Genomic DNA, 26,284 nt, shown 5'->3' with positions numbered 1-26,284 from the left:
TGCCCAGAATGAAGCATGGGGGTGGATCAGTGATGGTTTGGGCTGCCATATCATGGCATTCCCTTGGCCCAATACTTGTGCTAGATGGGCGCGTCACTGCCAAGGACTACCGAACCATTCTGGAGGACCATGTGCATCCAATGGCGGTGCCGTGTATCAGGATGACAATGCACCAATACACACAGCAAGACTGGTGAAAGATTGGTTTGATGAACATGAAAGTGAAGTTGAACATCTCCCATGGCCTGCACAGTCACCAGATCTAAATATTATTCAGCCACTTTGGGGTGTTTTGGAGAAGCGAGTCAGGAAACGTTTTCCTCCACCAGCATCACGTAGTGACCTGGCCACTATCCTGCAAGAAGAATGGCTTAAAATCCCTCTGACCACTGTGCAGGACTTGTATATGTCATTTCCAAGACGAATTGACGCTGTATTGGCCGCAAAAGGAGGCCCTACACCATACTAATAAATTATTGTGGTCTAAAACCAGGTGTTTCAGTTATTTTGTCCAACCCCTGTAGTTGTCTGCATCACATAGAAATTTTCAGAAACATGAGATTACGTTTTACTGATTATAACACATTTAAATCTTATACGTGTCATTAGTTTAACTGAGCTGAAAGTGTTTTGCTGCTGATTTTCGTTTCTACTCAACATCTGGTGCATCTCGTATTAGTGTCCATCAATTGTCAGCCAGCATTGACGGACTCCAGTGGCCTTGGTAGCATTTCTCCACTGTGGGAATGTCTTCTGTAAAAGCGATTTGATTTCCGATTTGTGGACCCACAGAAATGCCCTCACTAATCTTAGCATCAGCTATCGTTGGGAACACTTGTCTCAAATAATGAAAACCTTTCCCCTTTTTGTTTATCGCTTTCGTGACATTTTTCATCAGTCTGAGTTTCATGCAAAGAGGAGGCAAACCTATCTTTTTTCTGGGGTTCACAAGTGGTTTATGTGCCTCATTTATTTCTGCCCTGGGGTCAAATTCTGATGAATTGGCCAGTTCTTTTTAGTGTAATATGATCCTTCTTATGGCTGTCTCAATCGCAAATGAAGCAGCAATACTTAGTATATCTGAGCTGCAATTCAAGAAGCGGTGCCACTCTAAATCTTCAGATGTTTCAGTTGTAGTTGCTGCACTTGATGTGTTTTAACAACAGTTCCATGTTCTGGTATGTTTCCTTCAGGTATGTGTGCAGCATACCAACAGGTACTGAAGGATAGCCATTGTCACTGTATAACAAGACAGCCTTGAGGCTTAACAATCATGAATCAATAAAACGGTACGTGATGGGAAAATTGCAAAGTGATTTTTGTTATCAGCAGCACGAAGTACATAAGATGCACCCAAAAGTATTCAAGAAACAAAATCTCTGTTGACCAGTGTTATTTAAGTAAATATTAAAGTAACTCATTAAAGTAATTGTTGTGGCTGAAACACATTAATTCAATGATTAGAAGGAATGTCCCAATACTTTCAACCATACAGAGTATACAGTCATCCAAACCTCAGTGAACTAAGCAGTGTACCACACAACATAAATAGAGTTCAGGAGGCTTTATTATTATTTCAGCTACATACAGGTACATATAGAAACATAAAAAACATAGAAAAAATAAGTTATGCAATCAGAAATGAAGCTTTATTACGTCACACAGCCTGAAATCCAACCCAATTAAAAACAAACAAAAACCTTTCCAGCTTTATTTACACATTTTAACTTACAACATTCATGTAAAAGGTAAAAAGAAAAAGCAACAGTACTGGAGGTTAATACAAGAATGGAAAACTAGAATTACTGACTAGTTACCTGATTTAAATCTTTAGCTGTAATTACTGCATCATTTCGTTTGGATTTGTCGTTAACACATGCTAACGTGATCAATATTCATTTGGTACAATTCAGAGGTTCTGATATCGTGCACTGTTGTGTTTCTCTCCAGTGTGAATGTGCTGGTGGATTTTAAGAGGATGACGATTACAGTTCTTCCCATACTGTGATCACTGAGGCAGTTTCTCTCTAGTGTGAATGCGCTGGTGCCTCTTTTTTAAGACGACTGTAGTAAATAAACCTCTTCCCGCACTCTGAGCTTCTCTCTGTTGTGAATGCGCTGATGTCTTATAAAAGAACTCCTATCACTAAAAGTCCTCCCGCACTGTGCGCAGAAAAATGTTTTTTTTCCTGTGTGAGTGCGCTGGTGAACTTTAAGGTGATATTGTTGATTAAAACTCTTCCCACACTGTGTGCAGGAAAAAGATTTTTTTCCAGTGTGAATGCGCTGGTGGATTTTAAGACTATATTGTTGATTGAAACTCTTCCCACACTGCGTGCAGGAAAACGGTCTCTCTCCGGTGTGAGTGAGCTGGTGTCTTTCAAGATGAAACTGTCGAAAGTAACATTTCTTACACTCTGAGCACTGATACGGTCTCTCTCCAGTGTGAATGCGCTGGTGTGTTTTTAGTTCATACTGTTGCATAAAATCTTTTCCACACTCTGTACAGCAATACGGTCTCGCTCCAGTGTGAATGAATCGGTGTTTTTTTAGTTGAGAGTGTTGAGCAAAAGTTTGACCACACTCTGTACAGCAATAAGGTTTCTCTCCAGTGTGAATGCGCAGGTGATTTTTGAGATGAGTGTGATGACTAAAACACTTTCCACACTGTGTACAGCAATATGGTCTCTCTCCAGTGTGAATGCGCTGGTGCAGTTTGAGATGATCCGGTTTATTAAAGGACTTTCCACACTGTGAGCAGCAGTACGGTCTTTCTCCGGTGTGAATGCGCTGGTGGATTTTGAGCGCACTCTTCCACCTAAAGCTCCTTCCACAATCTGAGCAGTTAATTTCCTTCTGCTTGTGTTGATGAGAAGTGCTCATGCTGAGAGGATCAGAGGAGGTTTGCTGATCACTGGGATTTTTACCTTCATCCTCTTCAGATTTAATAAGCGTCTCGTTTTTGGTGATGTGACAACTCTTCATGTGCTTGTAGAGGTAAATCTGGGCCGAACAGGAAAATGGACACAAGTAGCAGCAGAAATCATCGTTCGTTACTGAAATAGAAAAAAAACAAATATTTAATATATATATATACAGTGTATCACAAAAGTGAGTACACCCCTCACATTTCTGCAGATATTTAAGTATATCTTTTCATGGGACAACACTGACAAAATGACACTTTGACACAATGAAAAGTAGTCTGTGTGCAGCTTATATAACAGTGTTAATTTATTCTTCCCTCAAAATAACTCAATATACAGCCATTAATGTCTAAACCACCGGCAACAAAAGTGAGTACACCCCTAAGAGACTACACCCCTAAATGTCCAAATTGAGCACTGCTTGTCATTTTCCCTCCAAAATGTCATGTGATTTGTTAGTGTTACTAGGTCTCAGGTGTGCATAGGGAGCAGGTGTGTTCAATTTAGTAGTACAGCTCTCACACTCTCTCATACTGGTCACTGAAAGTTCCAACATGGCACCTCATGGCAAAGAACTCTCTGAGGATCTTAAAAGACGAATTGTTGCGCTACATGAAGATGGCCAAGGCTACAAGAAGATTGCCAACACCCTGAAACTGAGCTGCAGCACAGTGGCCAAGATCATCCAGCGTTTTAAAAGAGCAGGGTCCACTCAGAACAGACCTCGCGTTGGTCGTCCAAAGAAGCTGAGTGCACGTGCTCAGCGTCACATCCAACTGCTGTCTTTGAAAGATAGGCGCAGGAGTGCTGTCAGCATTGCTGCAGAGATTGAAAAGGTGGGGGGTCAGCCTGTCAGTGCTCAGACCATACGCCGCACACTACATCAAATTGGTCTGCATGGCCGTCACCCCAGAAGGAAGCCTCTTCTGAAGTCTCTACACAAGAAAGCCCACAAACAGTTTGCTGAAGACATGTCAACAAAGGACATGGATTACTGGAACCATGTCCTATGGTCTGATGAGACCAAGATTAATTTGTTTGGTTCAGATGGTCTCAAGCATGTGTGGCGGCAATCAGGTGATGAGTACAAAGATAAGTGTGTCATGCCTACAGTCAAGCATGGTGGTGGGAATGCCATGGTCTGGGGCTGCATGAGTGCAGCAGGTGTTGGGGAGTTACATTTCATTGAGGGACACATGAACTCCAATATGTACTGTGAAATACTGAAGCAGAGCATGATCCCCTCCCTCCGGAAACTGGGTCGCAGGGCAGTGTTCCAGCATGATAATGACCCCAAACACACCTCTAAGACGACCACTGCTTTATTGAAGAGGCTGAGGGTAAAGGTGATGGACTGGCCAAGCATGTCTCCAGACCTAAACCCAATAGAACATCTTTGGGGCATCCTTAAGCGGAAGGTGGAGGAGCGCAAAGTCTCGAATATCCGCCAGCTCCGTGATGTCGTCATGGAGGAGTGGAAAAGCATTCCAGTGGCAACCTGTGAAGCTCTGGTAAACTCCATGCCCAGGAGAGTTAAGGCAGTTCTGGGAAATAATGGTGGCCACACAAAATATTGACACTTCAGGAACTTTCACTAAGGGGTGTACTCACTTTTGTTGCCGGTGGTTTAGACATTAATGGCTGTATATTGAGTTATTTTGAGGGAAGAATAAATATACACTGTTATATAAGCTGCACACAGACTACTTTTCATTGTGTCAAAGTGTCATTTTGTCAGTGTTGTCCCATGAAAAGATATACTTAAATATCTGCAGAAATGTGAGGGGTGTACTCACTTTTGTGATACACTGTATATATATATATATATATATATATATATATATATATATATATATATATATATATATACTGTATACAGTGGTGTTCAAAAAAATAGCAGTCAAACACCACTGACCTGATAAATCACTGTTTTTAGTAGAAGTGATATTTCAACATAGCAAAAGATTTACTTGAAAGTGTAGCAGAGTAATGAAAACAAAACAAACCCAACAATTAGGACATGCATGCCGATCATTCTGAGTAATCGAAGCATTGATTGAAAGTGGGTTGTTCAAAATAATAGCAGTGAGGAGTTTAATTGGTGAAGTCACTCATTCTGCAGAAGAACGGGTGTCAATTTTGTCCCTTATTTAAGGTAGGATGGTGGCAAATGTTGTACAGGTTGGTCAGAGCACATTTCCTTCTGAAATACTGGGTAAAATGGGTTGTTTCAGACATTGTTCTGATGAAAAGCGTACTTTGATTATAAAGTTGATTGTAGAGGGAAAAAACATACAGAGAAGTGCAGCAAATTATTGGCTGCTCAGCTAAAATGATCTCAAATGCCTTAAAGTGAAAACCAAAACCTGAAAGACGCAGAAGGAAGCGTGGAACTACTGTTCGATTGGATTGAAGAATAGTCAAAATAGCAAAGGCTCAGCCAGTGATCACCTCCAGAAAGATCAAGGAACATCTGGAGTTACCAGTGAGTACAGAAGATGATTAAGTGAAGCCGATTTACCAGCTAAAACTCCTTGCAAAAAAAAAAAAAAAGACGTGTCCTGAATGGGTTCAAATTTGCCAAGGAACACATTGACTGGTCCAAAGAGAAATGGCTCAACATTTTGTGGACTGGTGAAAGCAAAATTTTTCTTTTTGGGTCTAGTGGCCGTAGACAGTATGTCAGAGGACCCTCGAGCACTGAATTCAAGCCAAAGTTCACTGTGAAGACAGTAAAGCACGGTGGTACAAAATGATGATATGGGGATGTTTATCATACCATGGTGTTACGTCTATTTATCACATACGAGGGATCATGGATCAGTTTAAATATATCAGAATACTTGAGGAGATCATGTTGCCCTATGTTGAAGAAGAAATGTCCTTAAAATGGGTTTCAACATGACAATGACCCAAACCATCTTGGTTACAGACAAACAAGATTGAGGTAATAGAGTGACCAGCACAATCCCCTGACCTCAATCCCAGAGAGAACTTGTGGGCTGAAATCTGAAGCGCGTTTATTTGAGGCAAAACCCAAAATTGCAGAAGAACTGTGGAATGTCGTCTAATCATCCTGGACTGGAATACCTGTTCAGAGGTGCCAGAAGTTGGTCGACTCCATGCAACACAGATCTCGGAAACAATTGTTCTGCCACTAAATATTAGTTATTATTAGTTAAATATTAAAGTAAAGTGAAACCTCAAACATTTTTTCAGTTTATAAATACATTTTTTGAGTTTTTAAAGAAAAATGCTGGCACTGCTATTATTTTGAACAGCCTAATATTAATTTTTCTTAACTTTCTGTAAAGGATGAACACAAACTGGCTACATTTAGTTAATGTTTTGATTTAGAATTGAAAGTGTAGTGTTTTCAGTGCATTTGCATTTATGGAAATAAAAGTTATTATAATGATTTTGTGCTTTATTCACTTTTTTTTTTAATCACTGCTATTTTTTTGAACACCACTGTATATACACTGCCTGGCCAAAAAAAAAAGTTCACACACTGTAATATTTGGTTGGACCGCCTTTAGCTTTGATTACGGCACGCATTCGCTGTGGCATCGTTTCCACAAGCTTCTGCAACGTCACAACATTTATTTCTGTCCAGTGTTGCATTAATTTTTCCTCAAGATCTTGTATTGATGATGGGAGATTTAAACCACTGCACAAAGTCTTCTCCAGCACATCCCAAAGATTCTCAATGGGGTTCAGGTCTGGACTCTGTGGTGGCCGATCCATGTGTGAGAATGATGTCTCATGCTCCCTGAACCATTTACATTTTCAGCATTTAGCAGACGCCTTTATCCAAAGCGACTTACAGTACAGATACAGTATACATTCTGAGCAATTAAGGGTTAAGGGCCTTGCTCAAGGGCCCAACAGCAGCAACCTGACAGTGGTGAGGCTTGAACCAGCAACCTTTTGATTACTAGTCCAGTACCCTAACCACTAGGCTACAGCTTGCCCACTTGAAGCACTCTTTCACAATCTGAGCCCGATGAATCCTGGCATTGTCATTTTGGAATATGCCCGTGCCATCAGGGAAGAAAAAATTGATGGAATAACCTGGTAGTTCAGTATATTCAGGTAGTCAGCTGACCTCATTCTTTGGGCACATAACGTTGCTGAACCTAGACCCTGACCGACTGCAGCAACCCCAGATCAGAGCACTGCCCTCACAGGCTTGTACGGTAGGCACTAGGCATGATGGGTGCATCACTTCAGCCGCCTCTCTTCTTACCCTGATGCACCCATCACTCTGGAACAGGGTAAATCTGGACTCATCAGACCACATGACCTTCTTCCATTGCTCCAGAGTCCAATCTTTATGCTCCCTAGCAAACTGAGGCCATTTTTGCCGGTTAGCCTCACTGACAGGTGGTTTTCTTAAGGCTACACAGCTGTTTAGTCCCAATCCCTCGTGTTCCCTTCACATTGTGTGTGTGGAAATGCTCTTACTGTCACTATTAAACATCCCTGAGTTCTACTGGAGTTTTTCTACCATCTGATTTCACCAAACGTTTAAGTGATCGCCAATCACGATCATTTAGGATTTTTTTCCGACCACATTCCTTCCTGGAAGATGATGTTTCCCCCCCACTGTCCTTCCACTTTTTAATAATGCGTTGGACAGTTCTTAGCCCGATTTTAGTAGTTTCAGCTTCTCCTTAGATGTTTTCTCTGCTTGATGCATAACAATAATTTGACCCTTCTGAAACAGATGAACATCTTTTCCACGACCACAGGATGTTTCAACATGGTTGTTTAACAAATGAGAAGCTACTCACTGCATCACTTAGGGTTAAATAACTTGTTGCCAGCTGAAACAATCACCCATGCAGTAATTATCCGATGGGAGGCTCTTACCTATTTGCTTAGTTAAATCCAGGTGGTGACCTTTTTTTGGCCAGGCAGTGTGTGTATATACAGGGGTTGGACAAAATAACTGAAACACCTGGTTTTAGACCACAATAATTTATTAGTATGGTGTAGGGCCTCCTTTTGCGGCCAATACAGCATCAATTCGTCTTGGAAATGACATATACAAGTCCTGCACAGTGGTCAGAGGGATTTTAAGCCATTCTTCTTGCAGGATAGTGGCCAGGTCACTACGTGATGCTGGTGGAGGAAAACGTTTCCTGACTCGCTTCTCCAAAACACCCCAAAGTGGCTCAATAATATTTAGATCTGGTGACTGTGCAGGCCATGGGAGATGTTCAACTTCACTTTCATGTTCATCAAACCAATCTTTCACCAGTCTTGCTGTGTGTATTGGTGCATTGTCATCCTGATACACGGCACCGCCATTGGATGCACATGGTCCTCCAGAATGGTTCGGTAGTCCTTGGCAGTGACGCGCCCATCTAGCACAAGTATTGGGCCAAGGGAATGCCATGATATGGCAGCCCAAACCATCACTGATCCACCCCCATGCTTCACTCTGGGCATGCAACAGTCTGGGTGGTATGCTTCTTTGGGGCTTCTCCACACCGTAACTCTCCCGGATGTGGGGAAAACAGTAAAGGTGGACTCATCAGAGAACAATACATGTTTCACATTGTCCACAGCCCAAGATTTGCGCTCCTTGCACCATTGAAACCGACGTTTGGCATCGGCACGAGTGACCAAAGGTTTGGCTATAGCAGCCCGGCCGTGTATATTGACCCTGTGGAGCTCCCGACGGACAGTTCTGGTGGAAACAGGAGAGTTGAGGTGCACATTTAATTCTGCCGTGATTTGGGCAGCCGTGGTTTTATGTTTTTTGGATACAATCCGGGTTAGCACCCGAACATCCCTTTCAGACAGCTTCCTCTTGCGTCCACAGTTAATCCTGTTGGATGTGGTTTGTCCTTCTTGGTGGTATGCTGACATTACCCTGGATACCGTGGCTCTTGATACATCACAAAGACTTGCTGTCTTGGTCACAGATGCGCCAGCAAGACGTCCACCAACAATTTGTCCTCTTTTGAACTCTGGTATGTCACCCATAATGTTGTGTGCATTGCAATATTTTGAGCAAAACTGTGCTCTTACCCTGCTAATTGAACCTTCACACTCTGCTCTTACTGGTGCAATGTGCAATTAATGAAGATTGGCCACCAGACTGGTCCAATTTAGCCATGAAACCTCCCACACTAAAATGACAGGATGCATCTTAAATAACAATTTATTTCCTTATTACATGAAAGGTTTTACTTTGCCCCAATAAAATGTCTTACTGTTGTCGTCGTCTTCAGGATCTTCTTCTTTTATAGTCTTTTTCATAAAACCTTCAGCCTGTTGGTCCACTGGAGCAGCGTGTCCCCCCTCAGGGTTACAGTGTTCCACAGAGTTGAATGTTCCTCCATCTGAAATGTGATTAATATTTGGAGGAATGAAAGGCAGCAAAAGTAAAATGGAGTACATTTGTGTGAATGAGAGGGAGGAAATGTGCAGTTACAAGGAGTCGAGGTGGTGAAAGTGGGATGGAGAGTACAAAGTAACATAGAAAGTGGTGGAGTGGTGAAGAAGAGAGTACAGAGAGGGTGGAGTGGGTGGAATAAGAGTAATGTTATAGAGAGTATAGAGAGTATAAGAGTAATGTAATAGAGAGTATAGAGAGTATAAGAGTAATGTAATAGAGAGTATAGAGAGTATAAGAGTAATGTAATAGAGAGTATAGAGAGTATCTACCAGAGTAAAGGGAATATTTACAAGACAGCAGTGAGACCTGCTATGTTATACGGCTTGGAGGCGACACTGATAAAAAGGCAGGAGAGGAAGCTGGAGGTGGAGATGAAGATGTCTAGTCATGAACTATTACTGATAATAGATGTGGGTGAAGCTACAGTAACCACAATATTGGGTAGAAAAGTGGCACCGTGTATACTTACAGAGGTAACCTTCATCTTCATCTTCTTCCTTCTTAATTGTTTTAATCTGTAAATCCACAGGAGCAACATTTCCAACATCTGCTGCTTCCATTATTAAAGGTTCTAAAAAAGAAATGAATCAGAAATCAGATCACACTGAACAATACAGAATGAATGTAGCGCTGCATCCTTTATAAATCCACAGGAGCAACATTTCCAACATCTGCTGCTTCCATTATTAAAGGTCGTCTGGAAAAAACAAAGAAATGAATCAGTAAATGAATCAGAAATCAGATCACACTGAACAATAAAGAATGAATGTAGCGCTGCATCCTTTATAAACGCTTTAAATTTATTAATTACATTTCATTCCACACAGCAGCACATGTTTACAATCTGATCAAGATTCAAATCACATCAATAAAGACCAAAAACACTAAATCTACTAAATCAAGTGGATTTATTTGAATCACTGTTGGATCACAGCTCACTGGATTGTTCATCTGTACATCCTGCATATTCACTAACACATTTTACATCATCCTCTGGTGCTTTACATTATCAAACTGATGTCAAGTGGAAATGATCCTGATAAACACAAGACATGGAGTCCAGATCAGATTTGAGTCTTTATTTAAATATCCAGTCTGTTATTATTACAGATTTGTACAGATCTGCTTCATTTACATCAGCGACTGTTCATAAAGATATATTAACTATAAAAATCAATCTGTAAACAAAGCTAAAAGAACATGATGCGTTTCTATAACTGATTCACTTTGCTGGATCGGTTTAAATGAGTCGGTTCATCTGTACTGAATCATGTCTGATGCTAACAGTTAGCGGAGCAGCTAGCAGTTTGTGTGTGTAAATAAGAAGGGAGTTAAAGCTCCTCAAATCCTCACAGTGATATTTTATTATGAACTGTAGTTTTATTAATAATTAGAATGTAGTTAATAATGAAAGAATGATAAATAAATGAATGTAAATGTTACTTACATATGAGTGAGTTTAGTACAAACAGATCAGCTGCTGAAGCTTCCTTGTTCTGTGCTTTATTGTCGGGTTGTGAAGCAGATGAGGAGCTGCATTAAATCCCCCTGCTGCACTGGAGGATGAAGCAGGGTTGAAGCAAGATACTTCAAACTTCTGTATATTATTATAGTAAATATTAAAGTAACTCATGAGTGAATTCAAGAAGAGGTTTTCCACAGAGAACAGAAAGTAAAGGTGATTGTATTAATGTGGTAAGACAGGTCCTTGGGCAAGGAAAACAACATGATCAAGGTTATTCTAATACCAGTACAGGTACAATTAGACATAAATGAAGGAGAAACAAAATTAATAAGCCTAAATCTAAATTGATGCCTTGTATAGCTCCTGTGATGGTGTTGCAAAACACTCAACTCAAAAGAAGCTTTATTGGCATGACAAATAAGGACATTCGTAAGCTCAGTTACAGAGAAATGATAAAAATAACAATAAGAACAAAAATATACAAAACTATAAAATATAAACAAAAATATAAAATAGAATTAAATAATATAAACAGTGTAAATAATAACAATTAAAAAGGTGATATTTACAATAATGAGGTAGTAATAACGATCAGTTTGTGTGTGTGTATGGGACATGATCACCTACTGCCCCTCACGTGGTGGCAGGTATGAGTATAGAGTGCTGCTAGTGTGCAGATCTCTTTGTGTTCCCCTAGTAAATGGGGCAGTTTGTCGGGGTCTGGGAGGGAGGTGAAGTTGGGGATGATGGTGTTAAATTTAGGGAAGAATTGGGAGCGGATGTGGTGGTACTTGGTACACCGGGTGAGGAAGTGCAGCTCCGTCTCTACTGTACTGAGAGTGCAGTGCTGGCACGACCTCTCCTCCCGGGGCAGCCTGGACCGGGTGTGTCGCCCCGTCTCCACGGCCAGGTCGTGTGCGCTCAGTCTGTACCTCGTCGGGGTGTTTCTTAATTTAGGGTCGGATACTGTGCCCAGATAATCTGCTGCACTGTAGTGTCTGTTTAGGGCCAAATAACAAATAACAACAAATAACAAACTATAACTGAGTTTTAGTTTCAGTTTCCCAATAATTCAGATATTTAGTTCTGGGTCTTTGTGTAATTTGGTTTATTCTAATTGGGTTTGCAGATTTCTCCTGTTCCTGAGTCTTTATAGTGCTAGTGTGTGTTAGTGGTGTATCGGTGTGTGTTAGTAATGTGTCGGCAACTGCACCTCCTGATCGGAATCAGAATCAGGCTTTATTGGCCAAGTATGCTCACACATTTGCAGTGCACGAAAAATACAATACAGACAATCTTATTCACACAGCTCACTCTCTCCTTAACACAAACATTCATACCTGTAAACATAGAAAACATTGTAAACATCAGCATGTGCAATTCACACTGTGGGTTTAAAAAGGTGCCGTATTTTGTGCAATATAAAACTTATAGAAAAAGAGAAAATATATAAATAAGAAATGGAAGTGAAGGTGAAAATCCTGTGTATGCAATTATATAAATTAATTAGGTAGTTTTAGATGTACAAGTGTCCCACGCATTAACAGCACAGTAGTGTTCAATTGTTCATGAGCATAATGGAGTGTGGAAAAAAGCTTCTCTGTAGTCTGGTCGTTCAGGTCTTCACGTGGCTGAAGCGTCGGCCTGATGGAAGACGCCGAAACAGGGGATGGCCAGGGTGAGAGTGGTCCTCTCTGCAGACCTGATGATGCACTGCAGTCTCTTGGTGTCATGTTTTGTGGCAGCGCTGCCCCACACTGTGATGGATGTGTAGAACTGCACCATCAGCTCTTGGGGTAGGTTGAATTTCCTCAGTTGGTACAGGAAGATACTTAAACCAACAATCAACAACAGAGATGCCAACAGACTAGTGACCCCAAATAAGGTGAAGACTGACTGCTCCTGTCTGATTACTACAATGGTGACTTTCTGGTGGACACTTGCGCCACCTGTTCTGTGGTTACTGTATTAAATACCCTCCCAGCTGACCATCACTGTTATACAGTGGTCGATATCTGCATTGCTTTCTTTTCTACCCCTGTACATCCTGATAATCGGTATACCTGGACGAGAAATAAATTCCCCTGCTGTCTTTTCAGCAGTGGTAAAGCAGGTTTTGGACGGGTTGGTCCTGCCAGAGGGTTCCACTCTCATCACGTATGCAGACAAAGACATCTGCCAGCAACCATACAGAGTATACAGTCATCCAAACCTCAGTGAACTAAGCAGTGCACCACACAACCAGAGACAAACAGGGTTCAGGAGGATTTATTGTCATTTCAGCTACATACAAGTACATATAGAAACATACAGACTTTTTTTTTTAAATAGACATTTCAAAATAAACATAGAAAAAACAAGTTATGCAATCAAGAAACGAAGCTACATTGTGTCTCACAACTGTTGTTATTTTGTTAAAAGAGTTAACACATGCTAACGTCCTGTGATCAATATTCATTTGGTACAATCCAGAGGTTCTGATATCGTGCACTGTTGTGTTTCTCTCCAGTGTGAATGTGCTGGTGGATTGTAAGATAATTAATGATTACAGTTCTTCCCATACTGTGATCACTGAGGCAGTTTCTCTCTGGTGTGAATGTGCTGGTGAACTTTAAGATGACTCTGGTAATTAAAACACTTCCCGCACTGTGTGCAGAAATAGGGTTTCTCTCCGGTGTGAGTGCGCTGGTGCACTTTAAGATCATATTGTTGATTAAAACTCTTGCCGCACTGTGTGCATGAAAACGGTTTCTCTCCGGTGTGAGTGCGCTGGTGTATTTTAAGACGATTATGTCGATTGAAACCCTTCCCACACAGTGAGCAGGAAAATGGTTTCTCTCCGGTGTGAGTGAGCTGGTGTGTCTTGAGGTGACACTGTCGAGAGAAACATTTCTTACACTCCGAGCACTGATACGGTCTCTCTCCAGTGTGAATGCGCTGGTGTTTTTTTAGCTGACACTGTTGCTTGAAAGCTTTTCCACACTCTGTACAGCAAAAAGGTTTCTCTCCAGTGTGAATGCGCTGGTGAATTCTGAGATGAGTGTGATGATTGAAACACTTTCCACACTCAGTACAGCAATATGGTCTCTCTCCAGTGTGAATGTACTGGTGGATTTTGAGATGATCCCGTTTTTTAAAGGACTTTCCACACTGTGAGCAGCAGTAAGGTCTTTCTCCGGTGTGAATGCGCTGGTGAACTTTGAGATCACCCTGCCGCTTGAAGCTCTTTCCACAATCTGAGCAGTTAAATTCTTTCTGCTTGTGTTGATGAGAAGTGCTCATGCTGAGAGGATCAGAGGAGGTTTGCTGATCACTCGTAATTTTACCTTCATTCTCTTCAGATTTAATAAGCGTCTCGTTTTTGCCGTTGTGACAACTCTTCATGTGCTTGTAGAGATAAATCTGGGCCGAACAGGAAAACGGACACAAGGAGCAGAAGAAATCGTCGTCCAATTCTGAAAAAAATGGAAACTTTATGTAAAATATATATATAAGATATGATTCAACACTGTAAAATAAACATCAGACTGAGATCCCACGCCAAAGTCAGGAAGAGTAAAATATTCTTTACATCAGCATTCAGATTCTGCTTTAACATGTGCCAAGTGCTTTAGGACAGCTGCTCAGTACAGAAAAATATAAAATAAAATACATTCCTTATTACATAAAAGGTTTTACTTTGCCCCAATAAAATGTCTTACTGTTGTCGTCATCTTCAGGATCTTCTTCTTTTATAGTCTTTTTCATGAAACCTTCAGGCTGTTGGTCCACTGGAGCAGCGTGTCCCCCCTCAGGGTTACAGTGTTCCACAGAGTTGAATGTTCCTCCATCTGAAATGTTATTAATATTTGAAGTAACTGTTAGTTACCAGTGACTGTTAGATTAATCTGGACTGGAGTGTGCAGGAGCATGTTGGTGGGATTGACAGGAACCTGTTTGTAAAGGTAGAGCTACAGCTTGTAACTTCCATTGTGTTCATTTGTATTCCTGGGTAAGGTAGGCTACTGGTTGAAGTATATTCTTTGCTGTAACTTGTTTTAGAATAACTTGTTTTAGAATCTATCTTTGCAACTTTGATTATTAACTTGCTTAACTGTGCTAGAATTTAACTATTTGTAAAAAACTAAGCTAGTCTGTTGCTGCATTAATCTGTGTTTTGCTGATTGGTTAAAGTGGTTTCAGGTGTCTTATGGTTAGAGGCCTAGATGTGAATTGAGGGGCAGGGCTAAGCTTAGTATAAAATTAAATCTCTGTCTGTCTGGATTGTTTAATCTATCTAACTTTTTTTTCTACTAAACTAAACTAACTTTGGGTAAGTACTATCAGTCTCTGACATTGTTTAATCTATCAAACTTTTCTCAGCATGTGCTACTCAATCATTCCTGTGCTTATATCTCACAGACCCTGCAGACATCAGAAGTCACATTACAGGAACAGCAACGCCAGCAACCTCATCTACCCCCAACTGTTGCAACAATCTCAAACAGTGGTGGTAGGTGGGGTCTGGAACTGTCAATCAGCCGTCCAAAAAGCCGACTTCATCTCAGCTTTTGCACTTTCTCACAGCCTTGACTTCCTGGCACTGACTGAGACATGGATCACCACAGAGAACTCAGCAACACCAGCAGCCTTATCCTCTGCCTACACCTTCTCTCATACACCGAGAGGATCTGGTAGGGGTGGTGGTACAGGTTTGCTCCTGACCAGGAAATGGCAATTCACTACTTTGAATGTTTCTCACCTTAACATTTCATCTTTTGAATTTCATGCTATTACTGTTACTTTTCCGATTACTCTTCATATCATTGTCATTTACAGACCACCAGGCTCATTGGGAGACTTCATAGAAGAGCTGGATGTTCTTCTGAGTTTCTTCTCTTCAGATGGAACTCCTCTGACTCTTCTTGGTGACTTTAATCTCCCTAAAGACAAACTTCAGTCCTCCTGTCTTCTTCCTCTTCTTTCATCTTTCGACCTCCTCTTTAACCACAGCCCTCCGACACACAAAGGAGGCAATCTTCTGGACCTGGTCTTTAGCCGTCCAGCTTCTGTTCTGGACCTTACTGTCACCCCACTTCACCTCTCTGACCATCACTTTGTGTCCTTCTCTCTCTGTCTCCCAACTGTTCCTACCTCCAACCACACTTTCACCCTTACAACACGCCCCAATCTTCACTCTTTATCTTCCTCCCTGCTAATCTCCAACATCCTAACTTCACTACCTAACCCTGACATGCTTGCTACCCTTCCACTCAACTCCGCAACTAATACTCTACTCTCTTCTCTTTCAACATCCCTCGATCAGCTCTGCCCTCTCTCCCTTAAACTAGGAAAACCTTCTCACCCTGCTCCTTGGCTTTCAGATGCACTGCGCAGCAACAGAAGAGAATTAAGGGCAGCTGAGAGAAAGTGGAGGAACTCTAAGCTCGGTGTTGATCTCCACTCCTACCACGATCTGCTGTCCAGGTTCTCATCCGACGTGACTGCTGCAAAAACATATTTTTACAAAGCCAAGCTTGAACAATCTGCTGCTGACCCACGTAAGCTTCATGCTATCTTTTCCTCTCTTTTAAACCCTTCTCCTCCTCCCCCTTCTGCCTCTCTCACTGCTACTGACTTTTCAACATTCTTTCAGGAAAAGATCGACAAAATCAATCAATCCTTGTCTCCGACTGACCCACTTTCAACTGACCCTCAACCCACCAACACACTCACCAGATTCACCCCACTCACCATGGATGAGGTTACACAGCTCCTCTCATCCAGCAATCCCACTACATGCACACTTGACCCTATACCATCCACCATCCTTAAAGACATCTCACAGGACCTAATCCCCTCCATCACACCCATCATTAACAACTCCCTGACATCAGGTGTTGTCCCTACTGCATTTAAGAAGGCTCAGGTCATCCCCCTTCTTAAGAAACCTACACTAGACACTACAGACATTAACAACTACAGACCTGTCTCACTTCTCTCTTTTCTATCCAAAATTCTTGAACGTGCTGTCTATAACCAACTATCTGCCTTTCTTACTCAGAATGACCTCCACGATCAGTACCAGTCTGGCTTCAAGGCAGCGCATTCTACGGAAACAGCACTTGTAGCTGTTACTGAGAAATGTCATGCAGCCAAAGCAGCCAAACTGTCATCGGTCCTCATTCTTCTTGACCTCTCTGCAGCCTTCGACACCGTGAATCGCAGCATTCTCCTGTCCACTCTCTCCAACCCTGGAGTAACAGGTTCAGCATGGCAATGGATGGCCTCCTACCTCGAAGGGCGCTCCTACCAAGTGTCATGGAGGGGATCCATATCTCCCCCATGCACTCTCTCAACCGGTGTTCCTCAGGGCTCTGTACTTGGCCCACTTCTTTTCTCTATCTACACCCGCTCTCTGGGTAAGGTCATAGCCTCCCATGGCTTCTCCTACCACTCCTATGCAGATGACACTCAGCTCGTTCTGTCATTTCCTCCTTCAGACACACAAGTCTCAGCTCGCATCTCAGCATGTCTGCGAGATATCTCACAATGGATGTCGGCTCATCATCTAAAACTTATTCCCAGCAAGACAGAGGTGTTGCTTATTCCTGGAGATCAATTTCCAACCCAGGATCTAGTCATCTCTCTTGATGATTCCCAGATCAGACCATCTGATAAGGTAAGAAGTCTTGGTGCTGTCCTGGATAACCAGCTGACCTTCTCTCCTTATATAGCCAACATGTCAAGATCGTGCCGGTTCCTCCTGTACAACATCAGGAAGATTCGACCATTTCTCTCCAGGGAAGCTACCCAGATTCTGGTGCAATCACTTGTAATCTCACGGTTGGACTACTGCAACTCCCTTCTGGCAGGAGCGCCCATGTCCACTATTAAACCCTTGCAGCTCATTCAAAATGCAGCTGCCCGTCTGGTTTTTAACCAGCCCAAACACTGCCACATCACCCCACTGCTGCCACATCATCACCCCACTGCTGCCACATCATCACCCCACTGCTGCGTTCTCTTCACTGGCTTCCTGTAGCTGCACGCATTCAGTTTAAAACACTAACGCTCGCCTACAAAGCCAAAAATGGACCAGCCCCAAGCTACCTTCGTGGTCTAATCAAACCCCGCTCTGTACCACGCAACCTCCGAGCCACCAGTCTCGCTCGACTTCAGCCTCCATCCAGGACTAAAGGAAGACAAGCATCAAGGCTCTTCTCTGTTCTAGCACCCAAGTGGTGGAATGAACTTCCTCTGTCTGTCTGAACATCTGAGTCTCTTGCTGTCTTTAAAAAGCGATTAAAAACCTTCATCACCTCTTTACTAAGCACTTAAGCTGACTTGTACTTATTTACTAACATCTTGTTCCATCCTTTTCCATTTTCCAAAAAAAAACAAAAAACACTTTGGTTCTAACAGGTTTTAGCAGATTTGTGTTCTTCGACTGTTGTCTATCTAAACTTGAGAAATGAAATGTTCACTTTGGAAGCACTTCTGTAAGTCGCTCTGGATAAGAGCGTCTGCTAAATGCTGAAAATGTAAAAGTAAATGTACAGCATTAAACAGTGATGTGGGTGGAGGTTCAATATTAAAGAGAAATGTGTGAGTGATGCTACAGAGATGAATAGAAGCATTCTAATAGATAAACAGACACTACAATACAGCAGATTATCTGAGCACAGTATCCGACCCTAAATTAAGAAACACCCTGACGAGGTACAGACTGAGCGCACACGACCTGGCCGTGGAGACGGGGCGACACACCCGGTCCAGGCTGCCCAGGGAGGATAGGCTATGCCAGCACTGCACTCTCAGTACAGTAGAGATGGAGCTGCACTTCCTCACCCGGTGTACCAAGTACCACCACGTCCGCTCCCAATTCTTCCCTAAAATTAATAACATCATCCCCAGCTTTAGCTCCCTCCCTACAGTAACCACAATATTGGGTAGAAAAGTGGCACCGTGTATACTTACAGAGGTAACCTTCATCGTCATCTTCTTCCTTCTTAATTGTTATAATCTGCAAATCCACAGGAGCAACATTTCCAACATCTGCTGCTTCCATTATTAAAGGTCGTCTGGAAAAAACAAAGAAATGAATCAGTAAATGAATCAGAAATCAGATCACACTGAACAATAAAGAATGAATGTAGCGCTGCATCCTTTATAAACGCTTTAAATGTATTAATTACATTTCATTCCACACAGCAGCACATGTTTACAATCTGATCAAGATTCAAATCAGATCAATAAAGACCAAAAACACTAAATCTACTAAATCAAGTGGATTTATTTGAATCACTGTTGGATCACAGCTCACTGGATTGTTCATCTGTACATCCTGCATATTCACTAACACATTTTACATCATCCTCTGGTGCTTTACATTATCAAACTGATGTAAAGTGGAAATGATCCTGATAAACACAAGACATGGAGTCCAGATCAGATTTGAGTCTTTATTTAAATATCCAATCTGTTATTATTTTGGGTCATTCTACAAAACAGGTGGAACCTGTGTGACACAAATCTGCTAAAATGTCAATCTTCCAACATACCCTAAACTTCTTTCACTACATTATTTAACACCTAAACTTGATGAATCCACAAAAATTCAACCTTAATCTATTTTAATTATTTTTATGTATTTTGTTTTATAAAGAATCTATGAGCTGTTTATTTGTCATTGGTGTTACCAAAGATTCACCCAACACTGATGTTAATTTATTAAAAGATTTTATTTACAGGATTTATTAAAGTTCGAGTGGTGGAATGATGACACCAAGAAAAAATATTTGATTGTTTACGTTTGTAATGTAATTGAAATAATCTGATTCGTGATTGTACTTATTTCTTTAAAAACCACAAAAACAGGAGTCGCCAAACTAAGAAGCTCTGAAATATGGACTAATTGATACAACACATATTAACAAACAAACTATTGCTAGAAAGTTTTTAAAAATACATTCATAATTCATACATAATGCCAAAATCCTGGAAAAACTTGGCGTAACACCAAGGACACAATGTAACACCAATGACGCAACGGCAGCAAAAGTTTGATTCAAATATTTTTAGAACAGGGGTTTTCAACCGAGGGGGGCCCGAGTGCCTGACCAGGGCATTACGAGTTTTTTTTTACTTTTAAAACTAAAGCAATTCATTTTTTTTTACCCACAGGAGACACATTTGATTAGTGTTGCTGACCACGCCCACACGCACGTTTAATGCTATCCTGTTCAGTCTGAAAAAAACCTTAAAAACAGGGCTAACAGCGAAGATAAACCGGTGACGAACACAACGACTGCTGTTATAGTGTCTGTGTGTGTCTTTAAGAGAGGTGTATAGTGGGAGACGCTCTGTTCACAGTATCGATATAAGTGAGTCAGGAGTCGATTCGTATGAAGCAAAGCGTAAGTTTCTTTTCTCAGACGTCTCTCCGTGTTTACTGTTATTAATGAATGTTGAGGTTATAAATAAACACCGGCTACTGGAACATTCTGTGTGACTGTCAGTCAGAGCAGATCAATTATCCTGAACTAAAAAACTGATGGGATCGGGCTGTATTATCTTTTTGAAGTAATATCTTCAATCAGTGAAATTGCATCGTATGTATGATGTGCACAACGTTAATTCTGTTATTTTAGCTCGTCAAGAGCTTTCGCAATGGTTTCTGTGCGATGGTTGACAAAGGTGGGGGGTGTTGATGTGTTTGCGGTTGGCACATGTCCAAAAAGGTTGAACACCCCTGTTTTAGAATACAGTTCAACCTTAAATAACGACTGTACACGACTTCATTTGTAACAAAGATTAATCCTATGGACGGATCTGTTAAATTCCAACATCTTCCAGGTCTACCTTGAGATGGTGGCTGATCTTTCTGGTGTAGACTCAGGCGTCAAGACTATTCGTTCTCTGCGTCTTGCTTGATTCTCACGCCACCTCGTTCTCTGAGCTCTTCTTTCCCTTTCGCTCAGATCTCCTACATGCTTCCTCTTTTCGGTCTGTAGATCACTGGCATAACCCTGCTTTCGCTTTGACAGGTACTCTGCCCTACGTACAGGATCTGCATCTCTCCGCTGCCTGTATAACCTTTGCTTTTCAGCAGCGCTCAATTTTGCCATACCTGATACAATGGATGAGATCAAATCTATACATTTTTAAAAACCACTTTTCTACCGACTCGTCATACATCCTTCTTTTTAGATCTACGTACAGTGTATCACAAAAGTGAGTACACCCCTCACATTTCTGCAAATATTTTATTATATCTTTTCATGGGACTACACTATAGACATGAAACTTGGATATAAGTTAAGAGTAGTCAGTGTACAACTTGTATAGCAGTGTAGATTTACTGTCTTCTGAAAATAACTCAACACACAGCCATTAATGTCTAAATGGCTGGCAACATAAGTGAGTACACCCCACAGTGAACATGTCCAAATTGTGCCCAAAGTGTCAATATTTTGTGTGACCACCATTATTATCCAGCACTGCCTTAACCCTCCTGGGCATGGAATTCACCAGAGCTGCACAGGTTGCTACTGGAATCCTCTTCCACTCCTCCATGATGACATCACGGAGCTGGTGGATGTTAGACACCTTGAACTCCTCCACCTTCCACTTGAGGATGCGCCACAGGTGCTCAATTGGGTTTAGTCCATCACCTTTACCTTCAGCTTCCTCAGCAAGGCAGTTGTCATCTTGGAGGTTGTGTTTGGGGTCGTTATCCTGTTGGAAAATTGCAATGAGGCCCAGTTTTTGAAGGGAGGGGATCATGCTCTGTTTCAGAATGTCACAGAATTCATGTTTCCCTCAATGAACTGCAGCTCCCCAGTGCCAGCAACACTCATGCAGCCCAAGACCATGATGCTACCACCACCATGCTTGACTGTAGGCAAGATACAGTTGTCTTGGTACTTCTCACCAGGGCGCCGCCACTCATGCTGGACACCATCTGAGCCAAACAAGTTTATCTTGGTCTCGTTAGACCACAGGGCATTCCAGTAATCCATGTTCTTGGACTGCTTGTTTTCAGCAAATTGTTTGCTGGCTTTCTTGTGCATCAGCTTCCCTCTGGGATGACGACCATGCAGACCGAGTTGATGCAGTGTGCGGCGTATGGTCTGAGCACTGACAGGCTGACCTCCCACGTCTTCAACCTCTGCAGCAATGCTGGCAGCACTCATGTGTCTATTTTTTAAAGCCAACCTCTGGATATGACGCCGAACACGTGGACTCAACTTCTTTGGTCGACCCTGGCGAAGCCTGTTCCGAGTGGAACCTGTCCTGGAAAACCGCTGTATGACCTTGGCCACCATGCTGTAGCTCAGTTTCAGGGTGTTAGCAATCTTCTTATAGCCCAGGCCATCTTTGTGGAGAGCAACTATTCTATTTCTCACATCCTCAGAGAGTTCTTTGCCATGAGGTGCCATGTTGAATATCCAGTGGCCAGTATGAGAGAATTGTACCCAAAACACCAAATTTAACAGCCCTGCTCCCCATTTACACCTGGGACCTTGACACATGACACCAGGGAGGGACAACGACACATTTGGGCACAATTTGGACATGTTCACTGTGGGGTGTACTCACTTATGTTGCCAGCTATTTAGACATTAATGGCTGTGTGTTGAGTTATTTTCAGAAGACAGTAAATCTACACTGCTATACAAGCTGTACACTGACTACTCTAAGTTATATCCAAGTTTCATGTCTATAGTGTTGTCACATGAAAAGATATAATGAAATATTTGCAGAAATGTGAGGGGTGTACTCACTTTTGTGATACACTGTATAGGTTGTAACTTTTCTTTCTGGTAAATGTTTGTGCATCAGAACTCGGTAGGTTTTGTGTACTGAGCTGTAAAGAGATGCTTTATCCTCTTCAATGCTTCGCAACTGTATTACCGTAAAACAGGGTTTAGTCGCACAGTAAAACCTTTAGTGCCGTTAGCGTGACTGCGGCCGGGTTTTAAAACTGAGAGTACGATTTACAAATCTGTACATACGGATTACTAAACTGAGGGTACGGATTTTGCTCGTCACATATTTTTCTTTCATTAGTGACCCCTAAGGGGCTCCGTATATATTGGCAATAATAATAATAATAATATTTGTAATTAATTCATAATTCTCCGTCTTGTTTCTTTAACCTCCTGAGACCCGAGCTTAGATTTTTTTCAATGCATTTTTTCGGTGGCTCAGTGGGTAGCACTGTCGCACACTGTCACGGCAAGAAGGTCCTGGGTTCGATCCCCAGATGGGGCGGTCCGGGTCCTTTCTCTGTGGAGTTTGCATGTTGTCGTGTGGGTTTCCCCCGGGTGCTCTGGTTTCCTCCCACAGTCCAAAGACATGCAAGTGAGGTGAATTGGAGACACTGAATTGTCCATGACTGTGTTTGATATAAACTGAATCTTGTGTAATGAGTAACTACCGTTTCTGTCATGAATGTAACCAAAGTGTAAAACATGACGTTAAAATCTTAATAAAGAAACAAACAAACTTTATTAGTTTTCTAGTACTTTTGCTACCACTAGATGGCAGACAAAAGTGTCCACTAATGGGGACAATCGGTCTAAGTTTAGCAGGTCAAGGAATAAGGCATAACAAAGCCAAAATGTAATGTCCTCATATGTGACCGCAGGGTCTCAAGAGATCTGAGCTCTTATGTGACGCATTTACTGGAACGTTGCTCCAAGGAGAAGTAAAACACCAGGGACAGTAACACCAATGACAATTCTGAACTGAAATTTTAACAAAATGGCCACCGTGTTTCAGACCACATGTCATCATGAATATTAAAATGACTAAAATGATTCAGTATAGTGCATTTTTATGTGACAATTCTCACACCCTCATCTATAAAATGAGTAACTCCAATGACATCCTTTAAATCTTCGCTAAAAATTCTACAACGCATCATTTTTTTTGTTTTGTTTTTTAAACAAATGAAGTAAGACATCTCACAAACCTTATGCTTAGGTCAAACCTCAAAGAGTACGTGCATGTTTCCAAAATAAAAGTCTTTTGTGTGGGGTAACACCAATGACACAGTTTGTGGGAAGAAATATTTATTTGAAATTATATATATTATAATAATTTCCTTTATATCAATTCAATATTCGATGTATTTTATGTAATGTTTACAGTAAATATAAATGACATTTTATTTAATAGAAAATATATTTAAATGAAAAGTACAAAGCTCATCACCCATATACGATCTAAGGTGCAAGGTACTTTCTTGATCTAGGCATTTTAAATAAAAGGTTAAAATGAAGATAATGAACATAAATAAATAAACTTTGTTTCATTACTACAGGGACAGTCCATATTTATTGAATATATACAATTAATGTTTTAGCAGGCTGAAAAAGTAAGGAACATTTATTTAAACCATTTCTGTAGAATGACCCGTTTATAAAACACAGTAAAAACAACCTGTAAACAAGTTAAAAGAACATGATGTGTTTCTATTGTAACTGTTAAATTTAATAACAAACACTGAATCAGCTCCGATCAATTGATTCACTTTGCTGGATCGGTTTAAGTGAGTCGGTTCATCTGTACTGACTCATGTCTGATGCTAACAGTTAGCGGAGCAGCTAGCAGTTTGTGTGTGTAAATAAGAAGGGAGTTAAAGCTCCTCAAATCCTCACAGTGATATTTTATTATGAACTGTAGTTTTATGAATAATTAGAATGTAGTTAATAATGACAGAATGATAAATAAATAAATGTAAATGTTACTTACATATGAGTGAGTTTAGTACAAACAGATCAGCTGCTGAAGCTTCCTTGTTCTGTGCTTTATTGTCGGGTTGTGAAGCAGATGAGGAGCTGCATTAAATCCCCCTGCTGCACTGGAGGATGAAGCAGGGTTGAAGCAAGATGCTTCAAACTTCTGTATATTATTATAGTAAATATTAAAGTAACTCATGAGTGAATTCAAGTCACGTTTTAAACTATAAAAATAACTAATTAAATGATCAAAAGCAGTAAAGCATTTTATCAGGGCCGTAATCACAACATATACTGGACATCAATACCCCCTCAATACCCACTAGCTGTGTGTAATGTTAGGATCAGTGGAAGTTTATTTTATTTGTTTGTTTGTTTATTAGGATTTTAACGTCATGTTTTACACTTTGGTTACATTCCTGACAAGAACGGTAGTTACTCATTAGAAGAAGATCTACTTTATTTGTCATATATACATATGCAGGTGTACAGTACAGTACAATGAAATTCTTTCTTCGCATATCCCAGCTTGTTTTGGAAACTGGGGTCAGAGCGCAGGGTCAGCCATCGTACGGCGCCCCTGGAGCAGACAGGGTTAAGGGCCTTGCTCATGGACCCAACAGTGGCTGCATAGCAGAGCCTGGATTTGAACCGCCAATCTTCCGATTGATAGCCCAAAGCACTGTCCCAAGGTTCATCACTTCTCAAGGTTATATTGAACACAGTTGTGGACAATTTAGTGTCTCCAATTCACCTCATCTGCATGTCATTGGACTGTGGGAGGAAACCGGAGGAAACCCACACAGACACGGGGAGAACATGCAAACTCCACACAGAAAGGACCCGGACCGCCCCACCTGGGGATCGAACCCAGGACCTTCTTGCTGTGAGGTGACAGTGCTACTCACTTAACCACCGTGCCGCCCTTGTTATTTTATTAACTGATTTACCGATATATATATATTTTCATTTTCCGAGAGATCAAGTTCCTTTTCCTTTTTTTTTTCATTATTGTAATTTTTTTTTTTTTAACTTTTTGGCAATTATCATTCACGAGGCTAAATAAATCTTGCATTTAAGAGCAGTGTTTGTATTGAGACTTTTGTTTGATTCTGTAGAAATAATTCCTAACATTAAATCCCATTTTAAAACTGTTTTCAGCTTCATCTACAGGGGTTGGACAATGAAACTGAAACACCTGGTTTTAGACCACAATAATTTATTAGTATGGTGTAGGGCCTCCTTTTGCGGCCAATACAGCGTCAATTGGTCTTGGAAATGACATATACAAGTCCTGCACAGTGGTCAGAGGGATTTTAAGCCATTCTTCTTGCAGGATAGTGGCCAGGTCACTACGTGATGCTGGTGGAGGAAAACGTTTCCTGACTCGCTTCTCCAAAACACCCCAAAGTGGCTCAATAATATTGTGGCTCTTGATACATCACAAAGACTTGCTGTCTTGGTCACAGATGCGCCAGCAAGACGTGCACCAACAATTTGTCCTCTTTTGAACTCTGGTATGTCACCCATAATGTTGTGTGCATTGCAATATTTTGAGCAAAACTGTGCTCTTACCCTGCTAATTGAACCTTCACACTCTGCTCTTACTGGTGCAATGTGCAATTAATGAAGATTGGCCACCAGACTGGTCCAATTTAGCCATGAAACCTCCCACACTAAAATGACAGGTGTTTCAGTTTCATTGTCCAACCTCTGTATATGTCCATGTACCGCTTCTGTCACGATAACT

General features: G+C 41.3%; 1 protein-coding gene across 1 annotated transcript; it reads right to left on the bottom strand.

The window, feature by feature from the left end:
* Nucleotides 1-1,599: 1,599 nt before the first annotated feature.
* LOC134302609 (zinc finger protein 345-like) lies at nucleotides 1,600-24,739 on the bottom strand. The gene is made up of 8 exons (XM_062987772.1): nucleotides 24,548-24,739; nucleotides 18,764-18,867; nucleotides 14,506-14,634; nucleotides 13,377-14,259; nucleotides 12,868-12,935; nucleotides 9,809-9,910; nucleotides 9,155-9,283; nucleotides 1,600-3,056 (listed from the first exon to the last, which is right to left on the bottom strand). Exons 2-8 carry the CDS (start codon nucleotides 18,852-18,854, stop codon nucleotides 2,056-2,058), a joined length of 2,403 nt encoding a protein of 800 aa, XP_062843842.1. The 5' UTR covers nucleotides 18,855-18,867; nucleotides 24,548-24,739; the 3' UTR covers nucleotides 1,600-2,055.
* Between the last annotated feature and the right edge of the window lie 1,545 nt (nucleotides 24,740-26,284).

The sequence above is a fragment of the Trichomycterus rosablanca genome, chromosome 2, assembly GCF_030014385.1.
Source record: "Trichomycterus rosablanca isolate fTriRos1 chromosome 2, fTriRos1.hap1, whole genome shotgun sequence".
NCBI lineage: Eukaryota > Metazoa > Chordata > Actinopteri > Siluriformes > Trichomycteridae > Trichomycterus > Trichomycterus rosablanca.
This window is presented reverse-complemented; position numbering and strand designations above follow the sequence as displayed.

Coding starts and splice junctions, on each gene's coding strand:
- LOC134302609 (XM_062987772.1), bottom strand. CDS start 18,854: ATGGAAGCAGCAGATGTTGGAAATGTTGCTCCTGTGGATTTGCAGATT. Junction 14,260..14,505: donor TCCTGAAGATGACGACAACA/GTAAGACATTTT, acceptor CATTTTTTTCAG/AATTGGACGACGATTTCTTC. Junction 9,911..12,867: donor GGAATTTATTTCTCGTCCAG/GTATACCGATTA, acceptor TTTCTTTTTTAG/AACCTTTAATAATGGAAGCA.